The sequence below is a fragment of the Talpa europaea genome (genome assembly GCF_964194135.1).
Source record: "Talpa europaea genome assembly, chromosome: 1".
NCBI lineage: Eukaryota > Metazoa > Chordata > Mammalia > Eulipotyphla > Talpidae > Talpa > Talpa europaea.
In genome coordinates, this window is record NC_140073.1 from 79,257,689 (window position 1) to 79,274,969 (window position 17,281).

Consider the following 17,281-nt stretch of genomic DNA (forward strand, 5'->3'; position numbering starts at 1 on the left):
GTTGAAAAAGAATATGGGTTGCAGCAGGTTTGTTTGACTCTTTAGAGAGGGAGCGTGTTGACTGTGGGCTTGTATGTATGTAGATCATCCATGGAGGTTACGACCACAGCTCAGCTTCTCAACCACTACTCTGTTGCCTTTGAAGAAACACAAATTCATGCTCATTTCTGGAAACCAGTCCCAGGGCCCATTCTTGAACAAAAGTCACTTTTGACGACAGCATAGCTTGACAATGGTGGGCACTGATAGGGAACTGAAATCATCAGTCCTGGCCCTGGATTTCCCACATGTAGCAAAGAGCTGGCCAAACCTCACTCAAACCCCACATTGTTCATGGCCTGTAACCTAGCCTTTTTTCAAATTCTTGACTTTCTCTATATCCTGCCTCCAGGCCAGTATCTCCAGTGTCTTCTTGGCCCCAGGTGATAAGTTCCACAGAAATTCATTTGTATCTATTATGTCTTGGACATAGTAACTCTGTTAAAGGTTTGAACAGGACTGGGGGCGAGGGCTAGGGGGAGATTTTGTGTGCAGGATCCCATTCTGTACAACCAAGGAGGAGAGAGAAGCCAGAACAGCCACCAAGTCCTGCTGTCATAGGAAGCCACTCTCCACCCTGTCTTCTCTAGCTTTCATGGATTTTTGTGAGTAATGTTGTCTCCTGGCTGTTACTTAGCCTTCATTATAAAGATAGTGCCCTTACTTCGTCACATTGTGTTTGTTACGTTCATTTGTTCAGATCATTGCTTTTTACATAAATTTGTGATTAACAAATATTTTCTTTTTATAGTTATTACATGAACATATCAGAATAGTCAAGCAAATGTAGGGAAATTTGGTGACTGGTTGAATTGTTGGGAAAGATTACAGATGTTCTGTTTTCTAAGTGGGCTTGTTAACAGATTGGAAATTACTTCTTTATGTCTTGTTCTGGCTGTGTAGCAGCTTCCCTGGATTAGAATATTGTTCTTTTCTATTTATGCTACTATTAAAGCCCCACGATGCCATAACTATTCAATTCAACTCAGTAGTTCTTTATTGAATGTCAGTTATCTGCAAAGCATCATATTAGTGATAAACCACTAACTCCTGTTCAGCCTACAAAACCCAGCCCCCAAATCCCAATTTTGGGGAAACGTTCTCTGATCAGTGCTGCTACCACCTTTTTTCTCCCCATGGAGTTAATTGCTTTCCTCCTCTAAGTGGTCTTTACATCCTATGTCTGTATCTGTTTTGTGCTGTTCTATAATTTTTAAAATATTAGCCTCTTATTAGACTGTGCTTTAATCCTTAAGCCTGTGAGCTCTCTCTCATTCATGTTTGTATTTCCAGCACCCAGCACAGGCTTTAATAGGCAGTTGTAAAGTATTGAATGGATGAGAAAACCTTTCAAAGTCCACACATGACATAAATGTTTCATGGGGGTCTGTTGAACAAAGATGCCTGTGTCTAGTCTGAGTTCATTATCTCTCTCCTGTACTGGTGTTTCGCTTCCTACCTGTCTTTCCTCTGCTTCAGCTGCTGTCCCTGCTGTCTGTCCTCAGCACAGCAGGTCCCATAGTGCCTCTGCTCAGAACTTTTGTGGTTTCCATCTCATTTAAAGGAAAAGCCAGACCTTTACATGGGTCCCCCAAAAGCTCCGTGTGCTCTCTCTGGGGTTTCCTAGTGCTATCTCCTATTTAAACACACATGCACTGCGTAAGCCACGTGGAACTCCCTGCACTTCCGGGGACCTGGTGTGCGTGCTTGACTTTGGTGCCAGAGGATCTGCTCTTGGCGTATTTGTGCCTGGAATGCTCCCCCAGATACTTCATGGCTCCCTCCTTTACTTCCTTGGGGCTTTTCTCAAATGTCACCTCAGTGATGGCTTATCTGGACACCCTACCCCTCAACAGTCTCAATCTCCTTCCTTCACTTTCTTCTTTTCCATAGCACTTACCACCTTTTAACATGTCCCTTGTAATTTGTCTATTTTGTTTTCCAGGGAAGCAAGGATTTTGGCTTTCTTTTATTAAGTCACTCCCGGGGCCTCGAAAAGTCCCTTACATAGTGAGCTCCCACTTCTAGTACGTTTAGTTATATCATTTTACTGAGCACTTTGAAGTATTAATTTGATCATCACCACAGTCCTGTAAAGTAGCAATTGAAAGTTTCTTCATTTTATAATCGAGGAAACAGAGGCAAACAAAGGTTCTGTAAGTAGCCCAGGTCACTCATCTAGTAAATGGAGGAGCTGAGTGAGAATCAAAGGCAGGTGGTCCAAGCTCTGGACCATTTTTGCTTTTCTGCTTCTCAGCCATTATTTGTTGGATGAATGAGTGCCTGCAAGGAGACAGGGCCAGTTGGCATCGCCACATTAGCCTATTCTGAGGTTGAATGTAACAGCAGACCTCCAGCCGTCCTTGGGTACCCACCTAGTAGTGGGGTGGCTCCCCAAGATGAGAAAGGGCTGTAATGGGGCTGCTATTCTGTTGTGTCCTGTATGCAGTGGACAGAGGCAGCTCAGCTTTCCCCTCTGCACCCTGGCAGCAAATAATGGCATCGCCACATTAGCCTATTCTGAGGTTGAATGTAACAGCAGACCTCCAGCCGTCCTTGGGTACCCACCTAGTAGTGGGGTGGCTCCCCAAGATGAGAAAGGGCTGTAATGGGGCTGCTATTCTGTTGTGTCCTGTATGCAGTGGACAGAGGCAGCTCAGCTTTCCCCTCTGCACCCTGGCAGCAAATAATGGTCCAGCTTGGACTATTATCTTCCACATGTCAAGGTTCTTACCACTCCTCTCATTTTATCACTGCATAAGGAATGAAGGCCTGATGGTATTATCTGTCTTCATTACAGAGGTAAAAGATGCAGGGAGAGCCTGAGGGACATCAGTGAGATCTGTGTTTAGGGCCCATAGCTGGTATGTTGAGAACATGCAGACCATGACCTGCTCCCAGAGGAGGCACAAACCACCCCCACAGGGTGGGCAGGGAGCTCGGCCCACATTTGAGCTGCCACTTTGGGAAGTGAAAACCTTGGGAAGGAAGCTAAACCTTGTTTAGCTTGCAGGTGCAGTTTCAGTACACCCACTCAACGGAAGCAGTATCACAGGTCTGTTACTTATAGATTCCAGGCGTGGGGTGAGGTGGGGGCACAATGAGCCCACGCATGGGTGGTCTCCTATTCCAGGCCATGTGTGAGCAGGAGCTAGAGAGCGAGGTAGAAATCATCTGTTACTTATAAGGTGCTTGGGGTAGAGGTTGCCAACTTTTGTGGGCTCACCTCTAAGCGATTATTTTTAAAAGGTGCACCAGAAAAAGCAAAGTGGCAGGGATCCTAAGCACAGGTCCTTATCTAAATGTTCAGATTTTGGGAGTGTGAGCAAGGTTGGCTTACTGTAAAATGCCTAGGCAGCAACTCATAATAGCTGTCTTCTCATCACAAAATCCTACTGTTGGGGACCAGATCCCTGTATCCCCATACTCCCTTCCTTTACTTTACTACTGGAGACACCTTCAGGTCTCCCTCTGGTCAAACTTTATCACCTTCAGGGTTTCCAGATGCTTCACAAAGCCTTACGTAGGTCCTTCTGCTATTTTTACAATTCCTCATCCTATTGGCCCCCCAGACTATGGAGAAAATGCTCGCCCAGTGACCACAAGCAGGGACCCTAGAGTTTGTGTGTATTTGAGTGAAGATCCCCTGAGCACCTCACAGAGGTGGGCCACGATGGCTTATTAAGAGATGAGCTAAGGGGACAGCGCCGCCTGCTCTGGAGCTTGGCGACCACTTGCCTTTGTGCAGACCTCAGGGTACTCCCCTGTCCTGTTCAGGATGAGGTGCAGGCCCCCCTGTCTGCAGGGCTTCCCCAGTTGTGCAGTGCCTCCCTCCCTGGTGCCGGGCACAGGTGCGAGTGCTGGTGGAGCACCTGTTGTTCTCCACTTTTTGCTCTCCGCCCTCACCCGAGCGTGTTAGACTCTCTCTAAGAACATGTGGTGTTGACATCAGGAGGAACAGCATGACAAGAGCCCGAGTGGAACGGCTTCAGACTGAAGCCACTTTTGGTCACATCACATAGTCTCACGCAACAGCATCTTTCCCCTTATTTTGGTTTCACCCCTTGGGCTGCTTCACATACCATAAAAGGCTGAGAATGAGTTAAGAAGCAGTTTCAGAAGGGCCCTCTAAGCTCAACAGGTGTAAAGATGTTATCTCGACTCTGGTTACAGGTGTTGTGTAGAGAGAGACATTCGCTGGTTTTCTTACAAGCTATGAAAGCCCAAGTTTGAGCCGTCAGCCCTGTGGATCTCTATTTCCCAGCTAGCTGAGGCCAGGCCCAAGCTAAGTTCTGGAAGTAGAGAAAGTCTCCCTTGGGTTCTAGAAGCCACCATGATCTCACCTACATTTATAGTTGTCTGCCTGTCCCAGACAGCCACACAGTAGACCACAGTGTATGCTGTATTTATAATCTCTTTATTCTAATATTTAAAGGCTGTAGGAATTATCAGATTGCTTCCAAAAGAATCATGAGCTAAGGTAACCACCTTAGCTCTTGTTGCCTTTGCCAACAAGAATGAAAAATAAATACGAAAGCAGCACTTTGTGTTTCCCTCAACTCCAATCATCGGTAACTACCTTGATCTTCCTATTTTGCTGAGAGCCGTCCTCATGGGATGGACAGTTGTCACTTTCCATGTGCTGTCAGGTAAGACAGTGACGGCCACCAGTGAACGCCATGCTCGTGCAGAGAGCCACGGGCCTCCGCAGTCATGCCGTCACCCGTAGTAACAGCATCCAGACCCAAGTTACTGTGCTGCTGGTGGCTTAGCAAGCTCACGGATTGTAACCTTGAGAGCATCACGAATCTAAGAAATCAGATAAGGAACTTCCTTGAGTGCTATGTGTTTGGTGCAGTCAGGCCTGGGCAGTGGACACTCCCCTCCCTCCAAGCATCCCTTTCAGAAAATTAAGCTGCATCCTGATAGCATTAAATGATCCCAGTCTATTTCTATCACCTCTGAAATATGAGACCCTTCTAGAATCTTCTATCTTCAGCTGATATGAATTCAGATTCCGGGTTTCCGGACCACTGCCGTAAGGGTTTCTACTTGTGAACTGCCAGACTGCCCCAGACTGAGGCACCGAAGCCCCTTGTGTGAAGGATGGCGGGTGTGTCTCACTTGTGGGGTCTTGATTATGAATTTGAGGAGACTGGAAAAGAAGCCAGCACTGAGTGCTGACTACCTGCTGCTGCCTTTCTTGGCACACAGTAGCACTATCTCCTTCAGGAAGGAAGGCGGAGCAAGCAGGAACCTAGGAAATCATCACGGTCATCATCTTCATCTTTTGGTGGGGAAACTGAGATTTTAGGAAGCTCTATATTTTGCCAGAAGGTTCTCAGCTGGTAAAAAGGAGAGGCAGGACCTACCAGCCTCCTGTAGAGCCTGCAATGCATTTCACATTGTTTGTTTTTGGCTCCCTTTGGCTGGCTAATTCAGACGCAGCCCAGTTCAACAACAAAATGCACGCGCTGCAGAAGGGACAGACGCGGAGGGGCCCGCAGCTTTCCTTGGCCTGTGCCAGTTCTGGGAGCCCCGAGCCCAGAGATTATGAATTACTTCCTCAGCCACACAGAGTGAGAAAGGGAAACGGGAAAAATAAAATCTCCCATAAGGACATGTGTTGAAAAGTCACTTTCCTCACCGCTCCTGACCCTGCTCCTCCGCTTCCCGGCTCAGCGGCGCCCGCTAGAGGCTCCTCTGCAGGCGCCTTTGTATGTATCCGGCTCCCTCAGGCTGCCCCCAGCGCGTGGCACAGGTAGAAACACCCAAGGGACCACCCTTCACCCTGCTGTTTTCTCAGTGTGTCCTGGGGATGTTTCCATGCCCACATTAAATACCTTTTTTTCAATTCCGCCTTTCTATTGTCTTAAGACTTTCGCTTCCACTCTAGCAATTCCTGCGCACGGTGTAGGTTTCCTTGCACATGTGTCGCTCGGTGTCCGTGGGGTGAACTCCCGTAAGTGGAATTCAGAGCCCAGGATCTGAACACCCCTGGGCACGTCTGCGGGCAAGCGTGTCCCCGAGGAGCTAACAGCCCTGCAGGCCTGCTGCGGCGGCCGTGCCCTCTGCCTTGGGCACCGCGGGCTTGGGAAGAATGTTGCCAGATTTCCATCTGTGGGCGAGCAGAACGGGTTCTGATTGCTGGCGGGGCCTGAGTTCCTGCCTCTGGCACCTACTCGGAGCTGCTTCTGGCACAGCTGAGGTGAAAGCTAACGTCCCAAGTCAGTGTTTTGGCCCCTCGTCTGCTCTTTCCCCGGCTCCATTCCATCCTCCTTTTCACCAACTGTTTGCGCCGCGTACAGGTTACTTCTCTTCCCCACCAATGTCACCCCCTTCTGCCCCTTCCTTGGCCGGGCTGATTTCCTCAGATCCTTCTAGATCCCAGCAATGACTGTCCTGCCCCCCTCCCGGCACCTCTACACCTTCTGTGCTGTGGGGAGCATCTTTGCAGGGGCTGCCGGGTTACTTCCCATCCTACCACATGTCTTCACACTCTCTCTAGCTGTTGAACTGGTGTCACGTTGTCATTGTTTGCAGCCAGCAAGCACCGAGCCCCGGCCAAGGCCGGGACCCCACAGCAGGTTCTGTCAGAGATGTCTGCAGACTTCTAGCTGTGCCCCCTCACAAAGGCAAAAGTAGCACTCAGAGCACTGTCACATTAGATAACTGCCAAATTAGGTAGACACTGAAAATGTCTCTGGAGTTAGAGGGAACAGAACAGCTGGTGACGGTGGGCCTGGAGCTGGGCCTTGCAGGGCGGAGGCTTGAAATAGCTGGGTTGCATCACTGTTGATGGTGATATTAGTGAGTAGCCACCCTGATTGGCAGGCAGAGCGCTGTGCACAGGCCATGGGCTCCTTCTCACACTCCAGCCCCAGTGGGAGAGATCGCTGTTGCTCCCCTTCTGCAGCTGAGGAGAGTGGTGAGAGAGGTTGAAGACGGGGCCCCAAGGACGTGTGCTAGCTGAGCCCTCTTCAACCTGTTAACCAAGTCTGTTTGGCTCCCAACTCCTCCTCCCCTCCACTGATTCCTCACTAGCAGGGAATCCCCCCTTGTCTTGGCAGACTAGGGATCCGCACTTGCACCCTGGGTCCCTTGTCTGACAGCCTCGTTGTCATTCTAGGACTTCTGCCACGGGCAGGTGATGTGGCCGCCTCTCAGTGCCCTGCAGGTGAAGCTCGCTAAGCCCGGGCAGTCCTGCAAGCAAGTGTGCCAGGAGAACCAGCTCATCTGCGAGCCCTCTTTCTTCCAGCACCTCAACAAAGACAAGGACATGCTCAAGTAAGTGTCTGAGGGAAGGGGGGGTAGGAGTGGGCTTGCTCAGCCTCCAGCTCCACTTCTGGGTGAGAGCTGGGTTTGCAGGCCTGTGGGCTGTCAGAAAAAGATGTGGGAAGGGGGAGCAGGTTGCAGCACGACACCCCCAGCCCCCACCCACCTACCAGAGCAAGTTCACCCAGCATTTTTATTGTTAGGTGGATGAGGTCACCTGGCGTGGTATATTTAGAATTTAAATGGGGGTGTTGTATCTGCATAAATAATGCCATGTCTGGGCTTGGAGATTGTGGGAGGTGTTCAGTTTGCTAATGATACACCCAAGAACCATGGGGAGAAGAGGTGGGCCCAGACCACAAGCACAGAGCGACCCACACTTGGGTTCCCCCGGAGGAGCCAGATAGTGTCTGGCCAAGCAGCAGGTGACAATCTTCACCTGGTGTTAGGCAGGAGTGAATGGGCAAAGAGCTGGCACAGAACTGTCGCGGGGGATCTCACAGGGGCAGTCCCCTGCCCCCTTCTGCGCTCTTTTCCGGCACTGTTAGCACACAGTGCATTGCAGGGGGCATGAGTAGCCTTGATCCTGCTGGTCCCTTGGCAGGGAGGTGAGTGCAGCACCTACACAGGCCAGAGCTGCCCCAGGAGAGGCCTTCTGTGTAGCTTAAGTTTTCCCCTTGGTCTTGAGTTGCTTTTAGGGATGTCATGTGTTTCCCTTTGCAGTGGCATTTTGAGTTTGGCATTTGCAGTTCCCAAATTTCCACGTGAGTTCTCTCTGGCCTCTGACTCATGAGCCCTGTCAGTGCTAAATCTGTGCCCCTAATTTTTGTCACACTCACCACATATATCTTAATAACCAGCCTCCCTCTCCCCATCCCTGCACCTTAATAGCTATACTTAGGTGTTTCCTTCTAGAGGTTTGCTATCCCTACCCTATCCAGGGCAGAAGTCTGGGATCAGAAGGGGAGCAATGGGACAGAATCCTCTGTTCCTCACTTCTCTCACACGTAAAATAGGGTCATCCTGGATGATGGTGAGGTAATGTGCAGCCAGTGCTAAAAACAGCAGAAAGTCCTTCTGCAGAGGCTTGGGCCGTGGTGCAAGCCTGCGGCCCCTCCCCACCCTGAACTCCCTGCAGAGCCCAGACAAGCCGAGGCCATGGTGCGGAGCTGTCTGTGGTCCTGTGCTATGCGATTGCTTCTCATGCCACCCACTCTGCAAACGTGTGGGTTTTCTCCCTAGGAGGCTAGGGTGAATGCTGATTTTGCAATAAAGCCGCTTGAAATTAAGCCTCTGAACATAAGGGCCCTACTGAATACCTTGTTCCCGAAAGGTGAGATCTAATGAGCAGCAGTCCACAGAGTGCTACCTGGGAGTGGGCAGGCCCTGCCCATCTGTATTCAAGGCCAGGCAGCAGCGGGCGCTTCCAGCAGCCACTGCTGTGCTTTCCCTTCTCCAACCTGGGGCCTGGTTGTGGACGAAGTCCTTGCACTCTTTGGGTCTCCATGACCTGGAGGCCTGTTGTATAGGATAAAAAATTTGTATCTCATAATTTTAGCCCTTGGAGCGGCCTACTCTGTCCCCTTGAATCAGGGAAGGGAAGCTTGTCTTTGTGCTCCTGCAGGACCAGGTGTAAGTGCTGGAGGTTAAGTGCAAACACGGAGCCTGCCCAAGCCGGTGGGACTGGGACCAGGATCCGGAAGGCAGAGCCCCTGCCTGTTTGGCCCCATGTGGGGGGCTTCCAGTCCATAACCAGGGCCCCATGGTAATGTGAAGCCTGGCTTGCCATGTTGCTGCCTTCCCAAGTGTGTCTTCTAAAACACTAAATAACTGGGGCTTGGGGCTCTTTTGAAGAGGGAATTGTAAGCCATGGCATCGATGCGTGCTGTGGTGCCTGAGAAAAGGGAAGTGGCCCCGAGTCACAGTGCTAGCAAGAGTGTTTGTGGGGACATGGCAGAGACAGGGTGAGTAGAGGCTGCAAGAGGGGAGGCGCTCTATGCAAGGACCAGCAGGTGGCACAGCCCTGCCTCCATCTCTCCATCCTGTCAGTCTCTTTTGGGGGGAATGGGCAGCCCCAGGGAAAGGGGGGTGGAACTTTGCCCTTTTATTCTTCTCCAAGAACTATAAAATTTGAACAGAAGCCCCAGCTCCCATCCTGTAAAAGGAGGAGAGAGGCAGCACCACAGGGGCCTGCGGAGAGGAAGCAGCTCTGTATGTGTGAGCAGGGCGGGGGTGGGGGGGGCGGGGGGAGTGTGAGAGTGTGGGAATGAGTGCAGGGCTGTTGATGTGTGAAAGGGGGCAAGAGTGTGTGAGTGCGTGTGAGGCAGACACTGCAGGAACAGGCTGCAGCAGCTGCTTGCCTACCCTTAAAGGGCCAGTGCCACAGTTAGGGACTGAGGCTTACTGGACCGAGGAGACTGGTTTCTGGGGTACTGTACAACTGGGGTAGGTCACCCATCTTTCTAGTGAGTTTTACTCACTCTTTGCAAGGATGTGGAGCAGCCTTCCTAACTTCCCAGGGCTGAGGGATGGGGGACCTGCAGGGAAAGCCCCCTGGAAACTAGGAGCTTGGGTGGTGTCCAGAACTGGCCGGAGCTGTGAGTGCCCACAGCCCCACCAGTTGACCCTTTGGGAAACAGACTGTGGTTCAGCGAACATGTGCTGCTTGAGCACTCTTGCTGGGGGGAGGTCTCTGGACATCATCCCTGCACAAACTGCTTCCTCTGCGGCCTTGACTGAGGTGTGCTCACAGACGTGCATGTGCTCAGTCTGGGGGGCTATGTCCAGACTCTGAGTCCACGTGGCCAGGAACAGGAGGGTTTCTTTGTGGCTCCGGACAATTTTACTCTGCCATGGGCTCTGAGATTCATTGTAGATATATCCATCCTCTTGCTTAGCAGTATGAAAGGCAGATGCAAAGAACCTTCTAGAATTCACCTAAATAATTAGTAGGAACATCAATCTTACCCCAGTACCATATTCCACATGAAAAAGCAAACTTTTAATGCACAATTGAACTCTGATACCCCTTCCTCTGGATAAGCTATTAAGGGTATCCTGTGAAGGACCTAGAAACCCTAAATTCCCTGACTCATTTTTCCTTTAGGAAATCCACAAACCCCCATTTCCTGCCTCATTTTCATGGTCCATGACCTTGACCCTGTGCATGCATCTGTCTCCCAGCTGGCAAGGCAAGACAAGAGGGGCAGGGCACAATAGAGGAGCCAAGAGGTTTCTGGGGATTGCATGAACAAGATCAGTGGTGCCACTGTCCACCAGGACACTGAGCCCACTGGCACCTTCAGGGAACTCACCAGAAGCCCCAGTAGATGAATGAGAAATTGCCAGGATAACCTTAGTAGGCAGGGCGCAGGCAGTTAGTCAGAGGATGACAAAAAGAGGCAGAATAAGAGAGGGTATGATGCTTCCCTCCAACAACTGGAAGCTTTCCAGAGGCAGCAGGAAACCTCAAGTTTCCCAGTGTGATCCCTTCCCTGTTGGCAAGAACAGGCTTCCACAAACAAAGCAAAATGGAGACTGTTGCATGGGTGTAAATTTATATCATCGGGCAAGGGAGGAAGGCAGAGCAGCCCATGCAGCACTGCCAGGGCAGGGTGGTCAGAAGGATGGTGGCCATGATTGCAATCATGGTGAGAGTTACCATTAATTAATTAATAATTACAGTAACTAATTCATAGTTACCAGAGAAAGACTCTGCCAAGTACTCTGTGAGCACTAATTTAATTCCTACCTCTCCCCTGTGAGTTAAGATTATCCCCATTTGGCAGAAGAGGAAATAGACACAGAGAGGCTCAGGCTTTCGTCCCAGGTCACACAGCTCATACGAGATGAAACCAGGACTCAAACCCAGGGCCCTCTGGTCCCCGCTGTGCTTTCCTCCTTGAACTGGTTCCCACCTGGCCTGTGAGACAATGCCTGCTGAACACCTAGTGAGGCATTGTTCTGGGGGAACCATGGCAGGTGGGGCCACGGGGACCACAGGCAGTGGTCCCCGCCTCCGAAAGTGAAGCCACAAGGGTCTCCAGCCCACAGACAGTTTCAGCTGCCGGGAGACAGCAGAGGGGAACAAGGGCACAGGGCCTGAGCTCAGGGCCTAGATACTGAACCCTGCTCTGCAGGCCTCGGGTACTAAGCTCCAAGGTGGGGGGAGGGGAAGGCCTGGCCAAAGGGTGACTGCAAAGCTCCAGTGAGTCAGTGTCCCCCTAGACATCGCCCACCCTCAGGAGACCATATGCTTGCTTTCCTGCAGGAGACTGAGGCCGTTTAACAGGGATTTTTAAGAGGGCAATAAAAATATTAAACATAATTTTTGAAAAGACTTAAATAATGTGCATCTTTGTTACTCTCATTCCTCAGAAGTAACCACTGTTAGGCTTTAGTGTGTAGCCTTCCTTATTACATGTATGCGCACGCGCACACACACACACACCCCCAACCCCCCCCCCCCCCACTGTACATCCATCCTGCTGCAGGCCTCTCCATTCAAGCGCTTGCATTTCTACCTCATTCTTTTTAAGGGCCACACAGAGCCCTGAAGCACTGAGGGGTCATAATTTATTCAGTCAGTCCCCCCCTTGGTGAGTATTCAGGCTGTTTCCAGTTTTTCTTCATGACAAACAAGTGTCACACATCTCCGCTTTCATGTCCACCCTTCCCGGTCCTGCATCCCTAGGGGCAAGAGTGACTGGGCCAGAGGCTGGCTGCCCCTTCATTTCCATAGCAGGAGACCCAGGGAGCTCCCCCTGGGGGCTGAAGGAGCCAGTAAGGACAGGCCCCACGTCGCCAACCCCTGTGCCTTTCTCTCCCTCTTCAGGTACCAGGTGACCTGCCAAAGCTCAGACCTGGCCAAGGACATCCTGGTGCCCTCCTTCGACCCCAAGTACAAGCACTGTGTGTTTCAAGGTGACCTCCTGCTGTTCAGCTGTGCCGGCGCCCACCCCAGACACCAGAGGATCTGCCCCTGCCGGGACTTCATCAAGGGCCAGGTCGCCCTCTGTAAGGACTGTCTATAGCGGCAGGCCGGCTCCAAGCACACTCCGCTGGGAAAGACATTGGCTCCAGCCCTGGGGGACGAGCCGGGGGCTCCGAGTCATCCAGGGACTCTCGCCAGAGCCTGAACATTTTGGTGGAAGGTTTCAATTTGGTGTTGCTCCTACTGAGGTCAGCACCACAGTGGAGTTCTCGCCAAAAGAAAACCAGAGCAGATGTCAGGCCCGGCGCCTGGCCTCTCCCTGGCACAAACTATCGGGAGACTCTTGACGCAGCTGCTCCAGGATAGAAAGAGAGTCTCAAGATTTATTTCAAAACAAAACCAGAAACGGAATTGAGCGGATTGGAGAAACTCTATATGGGAACATTCTTAAACCCATTAACTTATTTATTTGGGGGAGGGTGGCGGGAGGGCAAAGGGAGTGATCACAATTCTTGTTTCTTCTTTGATTTTTCCACTGTTCACCATCCACTGTCACTATGATATCCCTGTCTGCGTCGGGTGGGGTGCAGGAGGGAGAGACTGTGCTGGGGGGCTGCTGGCACTCTTGAGGGCAGCTGTGGGGACCTCACTCCTCTAAGTGATGGTGGGGCAGCAACAGGAAGTCATGTGTGGCATGACAGATGGCAGCTAGAGGACAGGAATCCCTGGGGTGGGGGACCTGCCAGTGTTGTCCAGAGAGCCCGGCCAGGGACCAAAGATGGGGCTGCTTTGCAGTGAGAGAGTCTCCTTTTCTCTCTCTGCCCGCCCCCCACCCCCGACACACTTTGGTCCTAATTTCGGTTAGACTTCCTTTAGGAAAAAATGCGGTGGCGGGGAGTTGACATTTGCCAATGTGTAGTAAATCGGACCTCCCTTCCGTGCCCCAGGAGGGACGAGGGGAGAGACACAGAGCTATGAGTTATCTTGAGCTTGCAGATCTTGCTCACTAGTCCCCCGGAGGGTTCTCATTGAACTGGGGTTCTGACAAGACTGCAGCTGGCCCCGTCACTGAAGTCCAGGAATCTAGGACCCGCTTTGCACTTGATGTTGGCTGGGGGGTGAGGGGGAGAGCAGGGCAGGTCGGGGTGAATGCGGTGCTGGCCTAGTGTTCACCTGGAGGTGTGGGTGTGGCCCGCCAAGGGTGGGAGTCTGATGCCGACTTTTACTCCAAGCGCGAATATTCTGAGGGGCATTGAGCTGACAGATTGGCCCTCCCTGGAACCCTGGAATCCCAGTGCACCCCCTTCACCAAGCACTGCGTCAGTGCTGTGTGAGTGCCGCCCCAGTCTCTTGATACTGGTAAGAGTGGACCCTCTTCTCTCTCTTGCAGAATGTCCCCATTCCAAGCTACTACCTGGCCCACCGAGCCCTCCAGGGGTCTTGAGTGCCTTGCTCACTGGGTACTTCGCTCGGCGCCACCGGCAGCCCTGTGCTTCCTTGCACTGGGCAAGCAGTGGAGCAGAAGAGAGGCAAGGCTAATGGCAGAGGTAGGCCTTTGGGAAGTGAAGCTCAAGGAGGAATTCGGCTTTGGGAAGACCATAGGGAGGTGGATTCTTAAGGTAGGGGAAGGTAGATTCTGCCTGCTGCTTCTCAGTTATCCCCTGGTGCATAGGTGGTAGCAAATGCCCGGCAAGCCTTTCTTTAGTAGACCTTCACTAGATTGTACCTCCAATCCTAGGGGGGAGGGAGGGCAGCCAGGATCTCCCCAAGACCTTGTGTCAGGGAGAGTACTGATGGGGAGGCCCCCGCCCTGAGCGCTGATGGGTGCAGGGGCCCCTCACAAACTGCCTGAGACCAGCCTCTGCGGAGGCCCAGCAACAAAAAGGGTGTAGTCCAAAGGAAACCTTGGTGATGGGTATGTGTGTGTGTGTGAACTTGCAGAGCGTGTGAGAGAGAGAGAGAGAGAGAGAGAGAGAGAGAGTGAATGTGGTGTTTTAATCTTTGCAAGGGCAGTTTCCTGCAGTAGGAGGAGAAACCACTAAGCTTTCCATGCTGTTAGGAACTGCTTTTCCCCATGAATGGCCCTCTTGGCTGCACCCCTGGTTGTGGAAAATTTGCTTGCACTCCCAGGCCTGCATGCAATTCCTGGGCTGCTTCTGCCCTCTCCTGGGCTCTGCTGATAGCTTCCAACCTGAACGTGTCAGGCAGGCATCGGCCCAGCAGGGGGAGCTTCCAGACGGAGGCTATTTCCCAAGCCCCGCTGGAGGAGCCCTTTGAGCAGAGAGCTGTTTAAATAAGCACGGGGACTCAGAAGACAAGGAAGCTGCTGGAAAACGACTTTCTGTAGAAAGAAGCTATGCCTGCCTTGTGTTCCAGAAGTAACAGGCGGTGTTTACTGGCTGCCCCTGAGCTCAGGGCCTCGCCTCCTTTCCATCCATCCTTTCCTCTTCTCACATCAGGGCTCTCGGGCCAGGCCGCTGAGCAGAGCACTTTTACAAAGTCCCTCTCGCTTTGTCTAGTTCCATACTGGTCGCAGCTCTGCTGGCAGGGCTGCTGCTCCGGGGGCAAACCAGCCCACACTCCAGTTGCTACGGGCATTATGAAGAGCGGTGGCAACCGGGAATGTATCTGGCTCCCCGGCCCCACACGCTTGGCCCAAGGGAGGAGCCTGGGGAAGGGCTTCCAGGAAAGGGTTCCTGCCTGCCCCGGAGGAAGGCCCCTCTCCGGGTGGGCTGGGGGCCTCCAGTGATTTGCCTGTGCCCATCTTAAAAGAATCCTTAACCAACTTGTGACTGACACTGCTGCAGGAAAAGAAATCCTTCGGCAGCAGCACAGCTCCTGTGCTAGGAGGGCATCTTGCCTGGTGTTCAAGGGTTTGTTTTTTTTTTGTTTTGTTTTGTTTTTTGTTGTGCATATTTTTCCGAAGTGGAAATTGGAATTTTCCCCCATTATAATCCTAAACTCTTTAAAAACGAGGGGAAAAAAAAGTAATGAAGGGAGAAAATGTTCCCTTGAGAAATACATGCTTTCAAGAGTAAAACCAGTTTTTACTCGTGAAAGGGGAAACACTACTTTTTATGCCAGTAAACACCTCATTGATTCCGTGTATGTGATTTGATTTGCACATGTGAAAGTGGAGACATTTTTTGCGTTTTTGCTTAGATGGGGTTTTTGTCACTGCTCATAGTTTGCTTTTGGTGTGTGCTGTATGTTTGGAAATACTAGGAGTTGTTTGTTTGATATTTATTATTTCTCTGATGTGCCTTTTCACTTTCCTTTGGGGTTGGTTTTTAGAATCTGGCTGCTGTTGAGGGAAGATTTCTCCAGCTTGGAGAGAGGACATGTTTTTTGTCACTGCAGATGCTCAGACCGGGCATCAAAATTGCCCTCCATGCCACAGTATACGTACACATATACCCCACGTGCCATGAGAACCCCAAGAGAAGGGCTGGCTTCCTCCAGACCAGCCACGCTCTCCTCAGCTGCTCACCCATGCCTTTGGGTGCATCTGGGGACTGCTGGTTGCCAAGTGCCTGGGGGCCGGCACTGGCTGCCACCCAGGCACTTGGGAGGTGTGGCTGGGGCAGACCAGCCCTATCTGCGGGGTTGCACTGAAGGGGAGCAGGCCCAGCTGAGCTCATAAGCAGCACTGGCCTAATAGCACTATCTAGTTAGCATCATACAGGGGAAAGATCATGAACCCCCCCTTTTTTGTTAACTTGGTGAGCGCAGGACTTACTAGTGGCGACTCCCTTTGGGAGCAGAGCCCCAGTGCAGCTCTCTGGTAGTGACCGCGTAAATGCCTCCGGTTGGACCGAAACCGTGTGCTGTTTAGGCGGGTTTGTGCGTTCTAGACCGACCAAGGCAGGCCACCCCGGACCTCGCCACCCACCCACATTCCCCCCAAATTCTTGATTTTAAAAAAGGTTTATTTTGTTAACGACGGGCTCTGTTGTGTGTGATATCCCAAGCCTGGATTGTTTTATTTATTTAAAAGTATTGGAAGCTCCATATTGGCTTCTTTCTAATCCCATTCATCCCTGTGGGGCTGCAGAGCACCTTCGCGTGAAGAGGTAGATAGACATAGACTCCTGCTTTTTTAGGAAAGTGGGAACTACCTAAAGGCTGAGGCTAAGTTCTTTTCGTACTTGTTGGCTTCAACAGCAATGGACAGTCACATTTTTTATAGCAAAAGGCCAAATTAGCTGTATAGTCTGGATGCAGAAATAAATTGCCCTAGCTTTGTCCTTAGCACTTAGGGTTTTTGTGAGGATTCAGTGTTTAGCAGTGTCGGGCACATAGTAAGCCTAGTCAATGTTAATATTGTTATCATCATTAGAATTTCATACACTTTGAGAAATACAGAGCTGAGCTCACACCCTACCTGTTGAGTAATATCTACATGGAGATATCATTCCAAAGTGATGTACTAGCACAGGAATTACTGGTTTAAGATGTTCATGTTCCGTGCCCACCCTGCTGGTTGGAACATTGCTGTATCCCTGAATGGACTGATTTGAAAATATGCCAGTTGAAAGCAGGCTCAAGAATTTGTAAACTGGCAATGAAAAAAAAGGGTGGCCTTTGGCCACATACTGGCCCTCACCCCATGGAGGTCTTCTGGATGACTCCTGGGTTTGTCTTTGCAAAACTTTTTAATCCACAAATTGAGTTCTGATACACCCTGAAAATCAGAGTTAATTATGGTCCTCTGAAATATGACTTTGTTTTTTATTTAAAAAGAATAAACAGTGGAGTGTCTGCCTTTCCCAGGAAGTCCCTCTGTTGTCCCCTGCTGGCCAGGGAGGCCCCTCCACAGACCAATCCTCAGGGACCAGACTCCTGGGCTGGTTAGCTGTCACTTATTTCTGTTGGTCCTCGTCCCAGAGAAGACCCAGCTCCCCAAAGCCCAGCCAAGACTCCCTCCGGGTGGGGGTGGGAGGGGTGCAGCACCCTTCAGAGGTTCAGTGATGTTTTCCTGATCACCAAAAATACCAGTTCACTTTTTTGTATGATTGGGCATTCAGCCTCTTC

The 17,281-nt window shown here is 51.2% G+C and overlaps 1 protein-coding gene across 1 annotated transcript in view; it reads left to right on the plus strand.

Annotated features, from left to right (window-relative positions):
* MGAT5 (alpha-1,6-mannosylglycoprotein 6-beta-N-acetylglucosaminyltransferase) overlaps nucleotides 1-12,525 on the plus strand; it is a 196,558-nt gene extending 184,033 nt beyond the window's left edge. The window contains exons 15-16 of the mRNA XM_084255260.1: nucleotides 7,169-7,326; nucleotides 12,149-12,525. Of these exons, the coding sequence (XP_084111386.1) occupies nucleotides 7,169-7,326; nucleotides 12,149-12,347 (357 nt within the window). The 3' untranslated portion in view covers nucleotides 12,348-12,525. The remainder of the gene's footprint in view (nucleotides 1-7,168; nucleotides 7,327-12,148) is intronic.
* The last annotated feature ends 4,756 nt before the right edge of the window (nucleotides 12,526-17,281 follow it).